At 39.3% G+C, this 12,460-nt stretch overlaps 1 protein-coding gene across 1 annotated transcript; it reads right to left on the reverse strand.

The window, feature by feature from the left end:
• Nucleotides 1-6,198: 6,198 nt before the first annotated feature.
• LOC130267298 (olfactory receptor 10A7-like) lies at nucleotides 6,199-8,011 on the reverse strand. Its single transcript, XM_056516860.1, has 2 exons — nucleotides 7,904-8,011; nucleotides 6,199-7,149 (listed from the first exon to the last, which is right to left on the reverse strand). The coding sequence occupies exons 1-2, from the start codon at nucleotides 8,009-8,011 to the stop codon at nucleotides 6,199-6,201; spliced, it is 1,059 nt and encodes a 352-aa protein (XP_056372835.1).
• Nucleotides 8,012-12,460: the final 4,449 nt, after the last annotated feature.

The following is a 12,460-nucleotide window of genomic DNA, read 5'->3' on the forward strand; positions in this document are numbered from 1 at the left end:
ATTTTGGTGTGTGTAGTTATACATTTTTTTAAGTACTAAAATAAATAAAACCTACAAAAATTGGGTATATCTGTAACCGTATGGACCTACAGAATAAAGATAATGTTTCGTTTTAACCAAAAAGTGCACTGCGTATAAACGGAAGCCCTCAAAATTTGCAAACTGGCATTTTTTTTTCATGTCGTGCCACAAATAAATTTTCTTTCTTTCGCCGCAGATGTTATAAAATAAGTAATGTCAATACAAAGTACAATTAGCGATAAAAAAAAAACAAGCCCTAATATGGGTCTGTAGGTGCAAAATTGAACCCGTTATGATTTTTAGAAAATGAGGAGGCAAAAACAAAAGTGCAAACACGAAGATTGTTTTGAGTCCTTAAAAGGGTTATCCAGGAAAAAACTTTTTTAATATATATCAACTGGCTCCAGAAAGTTAGACAGATTTGTAAATTATATAGAAGAAGAGCGGAGAGGCTCCTGCGGAAAGTTTCACTACAATGACCCGGGCAACTCAAACTGACACCTGTACCCAAGGTGTCTGAAAAGGGAGTACTAGACAAAAAGGATTTTTGAGGCTCAAGGTCTTTGGATAAGGAACACACTTGTTGGTTAAGATATATGAAATATTTATTAATTCATTTCTATCAACTGATAGTTCGGGATCACAGGGCCCTTGTAAATCCACGGAATCAGAAGATTCATAAAAGATATAAAATCATAAAATTCATATGTATATTCATAGAAATAAAATTATATATATCTATAGATGTATAAGACCACTGGAAAAGATAGCAGCTATTTCAAATCGGCACTCTGGATAGTATTTGTATATAGATAATGTCCATAAAAGTGCCAGTGCAGTCCTGAAAATATATATCACAGTCTTTCACACTTATAAATGTCCTTTTATGACAGTAGAGTGGCAGTTGAATAATATTCAGGTGTCTGTGGCTTCAGACTTAGATGTCGCTCTGTATGTTATATAGAGCAATCCTAGGATGCTGTATTCCACAGCGCAGGTTATTCAAATGTCTGCAGTAAATTCAAACTATGCGCATAGTGTTAGGAAAGGTTTAGCTCACCGGTCCTGATGCAATTCTCGGGAGGTATCTTTACCGTTCCTTGCTTGTCCTCAGCGATGTCAAGCAGCCGTCTGTCCCCGCTCTCTGGCCTGAGAGCGCACCGCTGGAGTCTCTGCCGACTCCTATTCGCGCGATGTTAGCAGATGGTGGGCGATAGATACAGGGGCTGCAGCGCTTGCAAGGCAGGTAATCCAGGTGGCGTCCTCGTGTAGAGAGCGCGCGCTCCCGGTCTCTGACCGCGCGCTCAGAAATGTCCGTGTGATAGCCGGTAATTCATAACGCCGCACGGAGGTCCCCTCACCTTCCTCCGTGCGGCTCCCGGCGTCTCCTGCTCTGGTCTGTGATCGAGCAGACCAGAGCAGGAGATGACCGATAATACTGATCTGTTCTATGTCCCATACATAGAACAGATCAGTATTAGCAATTATGGTATTGCTATGAATAGTCCCCTATGGGGACTATTCAAGTGTAAAAAAAAATGTAAAAAATTGAAAAGTAAAAGTAAAAAAAAAGTGAAAAATCCCCTCCCCCAATAAAAAAGTAAAACATCCGTTTTTTCCTATTTTACCCCCAAAAAGCGTAAAAAACTTTTTTATAGACATATTTGGTATCGCCGCGTGCGTAAATGTCCGAACTATTAAAATAAAATGTTAATGATCCCGTACGGTGAACGGCGTGAACGAAAAAAAAAAAAAAAGAAGTCCAAAATTCCTACTTTTTTAATACATTTTATTAAAAAAAAATTATAAAAAATGTATTAAAAGTTTTTTATATGCAAATGTGGTATCAAAAAAAGTACAGATCATGGCGCAAAAAATTAGCCCCCATACCGCCACTTATACGGAAAAATAAAAAAGTTAGAGGTCATCAAAATAAAGGGATTATAAACGTACTAATTTGGTTAAAAAGTTTGTGATTTTTTTGAAGCGCAACAATAATATAAAAGTAAGTGATAATGGGTATCATTTTAATCGTATTGACCCTCAGAATAAAGAATACATGTCATTTTTACCATAAATTGTACGGCGTGAAAACAAAACCTTCCAAAATTAGCAAAATTGCGTTTTTCGTTTTAATTTCCCCACAAAAATAGTGTTTTTTGGTTGCGCCATACATTTTATGATATAATGAGTGATGTCATTACAAAGGACAACTGGTCGCGCAAAAAACAAGCCCTCATACTAGTCTGTGGATGAAAATATAAAAGAGTTATGATTTTTAGAAGGCGAGGAGGAAAAAATGAAAACTTAAAAATTTAATTGTCTGAGTCCTTAAGGCCAAAATGGGCTGAGTCCTTAAGGGGTTAAGGTGAAAATGGGCTGAGTGCTTAAGGGGTTAAAGACTAAACAAAGAGCCTGTTGTGGTGCAACTAAGCAAAGTAACAAAAATGTTTAAAGGAGATGTTTTCTGCACAAAGGAAGTACAAATCTCTAATAGAGAAGATATACATAGCCTTTAATAGATAAATAATTTTGAAGGTGAGAGTTAATCTTGAATAATGATATGCAGTGGGGAATTTAATAAAGATCCTAATCATATAAAGAAAATACTCCTATCTCGACCTCCTATCCCGACCTCCTATCCCGTCCTCCTATCCTGTCCTCCTATCCCGACCTCCTATCCCGACCTCCTATCCCGACCTCCTATCCTGACCTCCTATCCCATCCTCCTATCCCATCCTCCTATACCTTCTTCCTATCCCTCCCTCATATCCCGTCCTCCTATCCCATCCTCCTATCTCGACCTCCCATCTGGACCTCCTATCCCGACCTCCTATCCCTTCCTCATATCCCATCCTCATGTCCCGTCCTCCTATCCCGTCCTCCTATGTCGACCTCCTACCCCGACCTCTTATCCCGACCTCCTATCTCGACCTCATATCCCTTCCTCATATCCCGTCCTCATATCTCGACCTCCTATCCCAAACTCCTATCCCGACCTCCTATCCCGACCTCATATCCCGTCCTCTTATCCGTCCTCATATCCCGTTCTCCCATCTCGACCTCCCATCCCATCCGGACCTGTAATATGTGTACCAGGTATTGAAATATCTCCAGCCATTTGGAAGTTATGTGGGAACATACATTTCCCATTGATTTGCATGGGACTTTAAACAAAAACCCCGACCCTCACAAATGGGGGTAGTTAAGGGTTAAATTAATTATCCTATATTTTAAGCTGACATATAAGTAACATGTGACCAAGTAGGGGGGGTGACACAGAATGCAAAATAATTTTTTCTACAACTTATCGCAAGGACACTGCAGTAAATTCTACTTTACATGCACGCTCGTGTCATCCATCACGTGGTCAATAATCTCACCATAGGGGGGGAGGCTATTAGAGCTAGACGCAACTGCACTACTGTTCAAGATTTTTCTATGGAGATGGAGACATTGTCTCGTCGCTTACATCACAGAGGGTACCCCCAGTGGTCATTAGACCGCGCTAAAAGAATTGCTATATCTAAGACCAGAGATGATCTACTTAAAGTCAGTCTGCTAAAGACAGCTCTAATACTATAACTTTTTCTACTCAGTACAGTGCCCAATATTCCCAAATATGCAACATCTTGAAAAAATACATACCACTTATTACATCTGATCCTCAACTACAACCTACAATGAGTGCAGGTTTTTGATGTGTAACTAAGCGTGCTCCCACTCTTGGTCAGTAGTGTTGAGCGGCATAGGCCATATTCGAATTCGCGAATATTCGCGAATATATGGACGAATATTCGTCATATATTCGCGAATATTTGTATATTCGCCATATCCTCGTTTTATTTTCGCATATGCGCAAATTCGAGTATACGAAAATTTACAGATGTGAAAATTAACATATACAAAATTAGCATACGCGAAAATTCGCATATGCGAAAATATGCATATGCTAATATAATTACGAATATATAGCGAAAATTCGCATATGCGAAAATATGCATATGCTAATATAATTACGAAATATGCATATGCTAATATAATTACGAATATATAGCGCTATATTGGCGAAATTCGCGAATTCGCGAATATGCGATATTCGCGAATAATATTCGAATTGCGAATATTCGCGAGCAACACTATTGGTCAGACCCTTTCACCTTCTTTATTTTCTTCCCACAATACATCATCTTCTACTTGGTTAAAAACTGTGGGGACATACAAGTGTGGACACACACACGATGTATCTGTTGTAACATTCTGTCTCCCACATCTGTTATCATGTTGTACGCGACAGGAGCCACTTATAATATTAAACAATACATCAATTGCAATACTAAATATGTGGTATATCTCCTGTCGTGTACAGCGTGTAAATTACAGTATGTGGGATGCACGACCAATAGCCTCAAAACACGCATTAGGAAACATCTATCTGACATTCCCCATTTTAACTCCAGGAACGTTTCTGCAGTATCCCTTCACTGTGCTCAACACCATGGTGGAGATTTCTCTTCCATTTGCTTATCTGCAATTGAAAAAGTTTTTTTTGCCCATACGTGGTGGTGATCATAAACAGAAATTACTCAACCGAGAGGTGTACTGGATAATCAAACTTGCAACCAGAACACCTCAAGGTCTTAATAAACGACAGGATGTCATCCTACATTATTAACACGTCATTTTTTTTTACAAGTTTCACATTTAATATACTGAGTAATTCTCTTTTTTATATATTTTTATATTTGTGAGACTTGTGTAAGTAAGAGTGACATTCTCTATGAGGGACATTTATCAATGTTTGCTTATGTATTCTTTTTTTTTTGTAATTTTTTCCTTACTTTTTTTTTGCTTATGTGTGACTTATTTATCAACTGGTTTCAGCCTGTTGATAATTTTCTTTCACGTAAGCAATTTTTCCTTATTTACTTTGGTAGTAGCTTTTTCTGCTCCATGTTTGAGCTGGAGTAAATTTTGTCAATTTTTAACCCTGTTGCTACTTTTTTTGCGCAGTTGCGACTGTTGCAGTTAATAAATACCTGACTACCCGTAGTCCATTTTAAAATTATTACTACGTAGTTCATTTTTGGAAAACTTGCTTTTCTCGCTTTCCAGTCAAAATGTCGCACGAAAAATCGCGTAGTCGCAGTTGCGAAATTTTGCGACAATTATAGTAAAGAAAACCTGACTAAACCCGTTGATAAATGTCCATATATATGTTGGGCCTGTGGTTTATAACTTAAATGCATACATTTTAAACTTAAATGATATATAGATATGTTGGTAACCACTCATCTTAACATTTAATATACATTTTTTCTTTGTCCTGGTGTTCTGTCAATATGTATCTGTTTGGTACATGTTTGTTATTTTCACTTGATACATATTCAGACAGACCCATTGTGAAATATGCGGTTTTTGTGCAATCGCCTATGTTCTATTTTGGTGAACTTAATATATATTTTTTCTACTTGTATAATTTATACATTCACCTTGAGATTTGTATGTATGTTATTGCACATTTTCTTTGTTCTATATCGAGATTTTACGTTTGTATATCTCTACTATTATTGTAAACGGTTAAGTTATGGGCTCGGGGAGGGCGGCTGTTTGATTAATCTCATCTGCTGCCTTCCCTGTGAGCCATGCCATTTCCCCTATAAATATACAGACATTTGTGGGTTTTATTTTATGTACGACTAAAGGTGCTAACGCACCTGAATCGCGTTACTTTGCTCCTGTCATGGCTTTTATTCAATAAAGAACATTCATCTTTGCACGACCATCTGTGCTGGACATTCCTCTTTTCTCATGTGACCAAGTATTATCGAAATATCTCCAGCCGTTTGGAAGTTATGCAGTAACATATATTTCCCATATACTTGTATGGGACTTTAAACAAAAACCCTGCCCCTGGCAAATGTGGGTAACTAAGGGTTAAATCACCTATCCTATGTTTGTTGTTGACATATAAGTAACATGCGTGCCAAGTTTCATGTTAATATCTTTAGCCGTTTGGACTTGATGCTGGAACATACACACACACATACATACACACACACACACACACACATACACACACACACATTGAGTTTTATATATATATATATATATATATATATATATATATATATATAGATAGATAACATTGCTTAGTATTGTACATATGGAAGTTGTTTAACTATGGAATTGAAACAGTCTGCCAATTACTCTTTTCATTGCTGTTTTAACCTTTGCATTTCTTAAACTGTATATCAAAGGATTTAACATTGGTACAAAAACCAGGTAGAGAAGAGACAACGCTTTAGCCCCTTTTTGGGCATCAATAGGCTTTGTTCTTATATAGGTTATAGTGGCTGAGCCATAGAATAAACTAACTGATGTAAGATGAGATCCACATGTGGAAAATACTTTGCTGCGCCCAGAAGCTGAACGGATTTTAAATATAGCTACAAGGATATGTACATAAGACACTAGAATAAGTAAAAATGGTAAGGGTATAACAACAAAACTATAAACCACAATACCAATTTCATTAGCCAATGTGTTTGTACAGGCCAGCCTCATCACAGGAAGAACATCACAAAAAAAGTGGTCTACAACATTGGAGCCACAATATGGTAAGCAAAAGACAAGCACAATGTTGGCCATAGGCAGAAACATGCCACCTAACCATGATGCTACTGAAAGCCATAAGCACTTTTTCTTGGTCATAATAGTCATGTATTGAAGAGGATGGCAAATAGCCAAATACCGATCATATGCCATAAATGCAAGAATGAAGCATTCAGCAGCACCAAGGAAACTAAAAAAATAAAGTTGTGCCGCACATCCTGCGAAAGAAATCGATTTGTCTATGTGCAGGAAATCTCTTAGCATGCGAGGAAGTGTGGTTGTCACATAAAAGATCTCTGTGACAGACAAGCTACGGAGAAAAAGGTACATTGGAGACTGAAGTTGAGATTCCAAGGTAATTGTCAGAGTAATCATCACATTTCCGGTCAATGTAAGGAGATAGATAAGAAGGAAAAACATGAAAAGATATGGCTGCAAATCAGAAGAGAGGCCCACAAGAATAAACTCCGTCACTTGTGTTTTATTTTTAGGTAAGATATGTGATCTCCATCCCTGTTAAAAGGAAGGGTGAGATACAGTTAGAAAACTATGTAAATGTACTGATATATTAGTTAGTATTGATGACTGAACGAAGAGAAATCCAAGGTCCAGTGTGAAATTTGCCTTTTTAGAGGAAAATTAAATATACCCTGGAGAAAATAAAATGGAATCTTAAAATTTTGTGGAAAGCAATGGTTAAGTTTAGGTGGTTAAAAACATTACCCAATGTAACGTGGATAATGTACAAAGTCTTTTCTGTATAGATACTAAGGGTTTTTTCAGGACAGGGCAAAACTTCAACAATTTTTGGCTTTACAAACTGTGACAAAAAAGGTCCAACACTTAGCAATTCCTTGTGGTGAAGTTTAATGTGTTCCAGAAGATCATGAGCAGAATATATATATAACAATCCAATTGAATTTGGTCCCTAACTTGTGCCATCATAGTGTGAATGGACCATTATTTTTTAAGCTCCAGTACGTAGTGGATTGAAAAAATGATCCTTCTCTTTGCTCAGTAAGCTGCTAGGAAGGACACTTTTTGTTGACGCACTTTATCATGTACCATTCCAACATCCTGATCATTAGATGCTAAGCATGACCTATCTAATCAGATTTGTAGGGGCTCCTCATGTTGGGGATTTGTGATTGATTTCACCACTTTCTCTGTATAGAGGTGAAATAGATTTTGCAACAAAATCTGCATGTAACTCGTGTTTTTCTTTTTTCTGCGTATTTGAGACAAATACAAAAAATTCAGAAATTACCCTAATGCCAGGTTCAAACTGGGAATCTCTGGTCGGAGATTCCAAGTTCAGCCAGTGCTGACAGAAATCAGTTGGCGATATGACCATGCAGACATTCAGCAAGGTCATATCGATATTCAGCAGGTTTAATGTTCTGGTGGAATTTTGACATTGGAATTCTCTGACGGAAATTCCGCCCAGAAAATTCTGCAGTGTTTATGGGTTGACGGAAAACCCATTCACCTCCATTTTACATTCAGGCAGCAGAATTTCCGGCCTAAATTCAGAAGAAAAATTCCAGTCAGAAATTTCGTAGTATGAACCCAGTCTAAGAGGGTGTATTCAGTCCAAGTGCCTAGGATAGTGCAAGCCATGAATCCAGTCCTGACTATGTATTCTGTATACAACTTTAAAATCTCCATCCAGTCAGGAGCAGACAGCTCTCTAGAAGCCCAATGGTTTCTGGGAAGCTGCAGTAAGACATGTTGTCTTGACCCCTGTCCATAACAGATAATTCCAGAGTCCACTAGTGAGGTCAGTGAGTGAGGTCACTGCTGCAGAAACCATTTGGAAACTGGGAAACCATTGACTCCTGAGTGGTGGAAAATTTTAAAGGTAGATAAAGCTTTTTGCACAATTTTTTGCTATATTTAACACATTAATGAGAAAAAAAAAAAAAAAAAACTATTGTGGTGCTGCAAAACCACCTAAAAGAGTTCCTATCATATCTTGTTCTAACACCATACTATGAAGAGATAGATACACTTTTCATATTATAGAAGCATTTCTAAATTATGTTTCTGAAAACAGAACAGAAACTTATTCACAAGGATTGGGTTTTACATGCAAAAATTTATTTATTCCGTGCATTAAAATACACAAAGTATAGAAAGGTAAAAAAAAACAAAAAAAAACAAAAAAAAAAACAATATAAGGCAATATAGACAAAGTATTCATACACATTTATATTTGTATAAAACTAAGTAATATTTACATGTTTAACACATGCCAATTTGTTTGTATAAGTCTGCTGCATCGTAAAATATAAATATATTAAAAACATATTCAACACATGGACCAGAAATCCAAAAGGTTCTGTATATACATAAAGTTATAGAATAGGAAATTTAATTGCATGTTAAAATTTAAAATTTCGAATAAAAGAAAGAAAGAAAAACATTGTTACAGGAATAGGGCCCAGTGTAAACTTTTTTTTAATGCAGCTTACCTAAGGCAGTATTTTTTGTTTTGTTTTGTGAGGTGACACTTTTAAATGAGGATGGGTTCACACTGCATCAAAAAAAAGTGTACATATTTTATCTACACTTGCATTTTTGGTCATAGTTTCAGCCATAATTTGTTCACACCGTTTTCTTTACCTATTACAGCAAAGAAAAATAAATATGCACACATTTTTTATAGTATGTGAACTGGACCTTGCATGAAATTCTCACTATGTTGTTCAGTAGCTAGAAAAAGAAGAATGGTAAAACAAAACATTGACCTTTAATACTCTCTGTGATCTATTGCTATTGCTCAAGTGCTGGAATTCACACCAGTAGAGATAAATTTAAACATTATGGGGGAGATTTATCAAAACCTGTCCAGAGGAAAAGTTACCCAGTTGCCATAGCAACCAATCAGATCGCTTCTTTCATTTTGCGAAGGCCTTGTTAGAAATGAAAGAAGCGAGCTGATTTGTTGCTTTGGGCAACTGGGCAACTTTTCCTCTGGACAGGTTTTGGTAAATCTCCCCCTATATATCTGATTATATATTGTTAAGACCAGATACTAAAAGCCTATTGCTTATATCATGTAACAATTATCATGACTTTCTAAAATGTATAGTGTTTTTAGTCAACCAGATATCATTGGATTTGTTTCCGATATCTATATTTTGAAAATAAATGCCCAGTAAGAGAATAAAATTTTATAACAGTAATTGCAGCAATGTTATACGGTGCCTACCATATTCAAACTAACAACACAGTTTCCTCTATAAAACCTAAAGGAATAACATTTCCCCAGCAAAATTCTCCTTTTTTATGGTAAATCCCCTCCCCTAGAGTCAGTATAGCAATACACCAGAAAAGCCCTGGGGTGTCTACTGGAGGATAATTAAAAAGCCAGGTGATTCTTTTTTTTTTTTTTTTTTCTTGTATGTAAAAAGACGATTCAGATTGGTTGTTATTACATATGCGCATAAAATTCATTATTTGTGTTGAGCGACGCAAATATTTATGCTTAGTTGCAAAGTTAAATATTGGTTAGTTCACTTTGACCAAACCTGGTAACACAGCATCAATGCCATATAGATATGAGGGAAGGAATAAGGAACACATGGTGTTGGTGGCATCTGAGAGTAGCAACAAGTAGGAACACAGACATGACGTCAGGGTTTCCAAGAATATTTTGAAACTAAAATGATCAGATGACCTCAGGTTAGCCAATAATGGCTTCCATACAGCTCCTAGCCAATTAGGAGGCAGTATAGGGATGGGTCAAAGGCAAAAGGAAAGTATATATACAAAATTATTGCCACCATTTTATGGAGAGGAGTAGGGATGAGCGAATCTGACGAATCCGAATTCCTTACAAATTTCAGGAAAATTTGATTCACAACTAATGCGACTATCGCTGAGATTCGATAACGCGAATGGCTTAATTAAACTCCATTTAGTGTGGTCCAGGCTCCAGGGCATCTAAAATTGCAGATCCACATGTGTCACGATGCGGCTGGCAGGAGGTGGATCCTCTGTGTCAGAGAGGGATTGGCGTGGACCGTGCTAGTGGACCGGTTCTAAGTCACTACTGGTTTTCACCAGAGCCCGCCGCAAAGCGGGATGGTCTTGCTGCGGCGGTAGTGACCAGGTCGTATCCACTAGCAACGGCTCAACCTCTCTGACTGCTGAAGATAGGCGCGGTACAAGGGAGTAGACAGAAGCAAGGTCGGACGTAGCAGAAGGTCGGGGCAGGCAGCAAGGATCGTAGTCAGGGGCAACGGCAGGAGGTCTGGAACACAGGCTAGGAACACACAAGGAAACGCTTTCACTGGCACAATGGCAACAAGATCCGGCGAGGGAGTGCAGGGGAAGTGAGGTATACATAGGGAGTGTACAGGTGAATACACTAATTAGAACCACTTGCGCCAATCAGCGGCGCAGTGGCCCTTTAAATCGCAGAGACCCGGCGCGCGCACGCCCTAGGGAGCGGGGCCGCGCACGCCGGGACAGGACCGACGGAGAGCGAGTCAGGTACGGGAGCCGGGGTGCGCATCGCGAGCGGGCGCCACCCGCATCGCGAATCGCATCCCGGCTGGAGGCGGTATCGCAGCGCACCGGGTCAGTGGATCTGACCGGAGCGCTGCAGTAGCGAGAGTGTAGCGAGCGCTCCGGGGAGGAGCGGGGACCCGGAGCGCTCGGCGTAACAGTACCCCCCCCCTTGGGTCTCCCCCTCTTCTTAGAGCCTGAGAACCTGAGGAGCAGACTTTTGTCTAGGATATTGTCCTCAGGTTCCCAGGATCTCTCTTCAGGACCACAACCCTCCCAATCGACCAAAAAAAAAGTTTTCCCTCTGACCTTCTTGGAGGCCAGTATCTCCTTTACGGAGAAGATGTCCGAGGAGCCGGAAACAGGAGTGGGAGAAACAAGTTTGGGAGAGAAACGGTTGATGATGAGTGGTTTAAGAAGAGAAACGTGAAAGGCATTAGGAATACGAAGAGAAGGAGGAAGAAGAAGTTTGTAAGAGACAGGATTAATCTGGCACAAAATTTTGAAAGGACCAAGATAGCGTGGTCCCAATTTGTAGCTAGGGACACGGAAGCGGACATATTTAGCGGAGAGCCATACCTTGTCTCCAGGAGAAAAAATGGGGGGAGCTCTTCTTTTCTTATCAGCAAACTTCTTCATGCGTGATGAAGCCTGTAAGAGAGAATTTTGGGTCTCTTTCCATATGGTGGAAAGATCACGAGATATTTCATCCACAGCGGGCAAACCAGAGGGCAAGGGAGTAGGGAGGGGGGGAAGAGGGTGACGGCCGTACACCACGAAAAATGGGGATTTGGAGGAAGATTCAGAGACTCTGAAGTTATACGAGAATTCGGCCCATGGTAGAAGATCTGCCCAGTCATCCTGGCGGGAGGAAACAAAATGCCGTAAATAATCACCCAGGACCTGGTTAATTCTTTCTACTTGCCCATTGGATTGAGGATGATAGGCAGAAGAAAAGTTTAATTTGATCTTGAGTTGTTTACAGAGAGCCCTCCAGAATTTTGACACGAATTGGACGCCTCTGTCCGAGACGATCTGCGTGGGCAACCCGTGAAGACGAAAAATGTGTACAAAAAATTGTTTTGCCAACTGAGGCGCTGAAGGAAGACCAGGAAGAGGGATGAAATGTGCCATCTTGGAGAATTGATCAACGACCACCCAAACAACAGTGTTGCCACGGGATGGGGGTAAGTCTGTAATAAAGTCCATACCAATCAAAGACCAAGGCTGTTCGGGGACAGGCAGAGGATGAAGAAGACCAGCGGGCTTCTGGCGAGGAGTCTTATCCCGGGCACAGACAGTGCAGGCT

This window comes from Hyla sarda, chromosome 1 (assembly GCF_029499605.1).
Source record: "Hyla sarda isolate aHylSar1 chromosome 1, aHylSar1.hap1, whole genome shotgun sequence".
Classification (NCBI taxonomy): Eukaryota; Metazoa; Chordata; class Amphibia; order Anura; family Hylidae; genus Hyla; species Hyla sarda.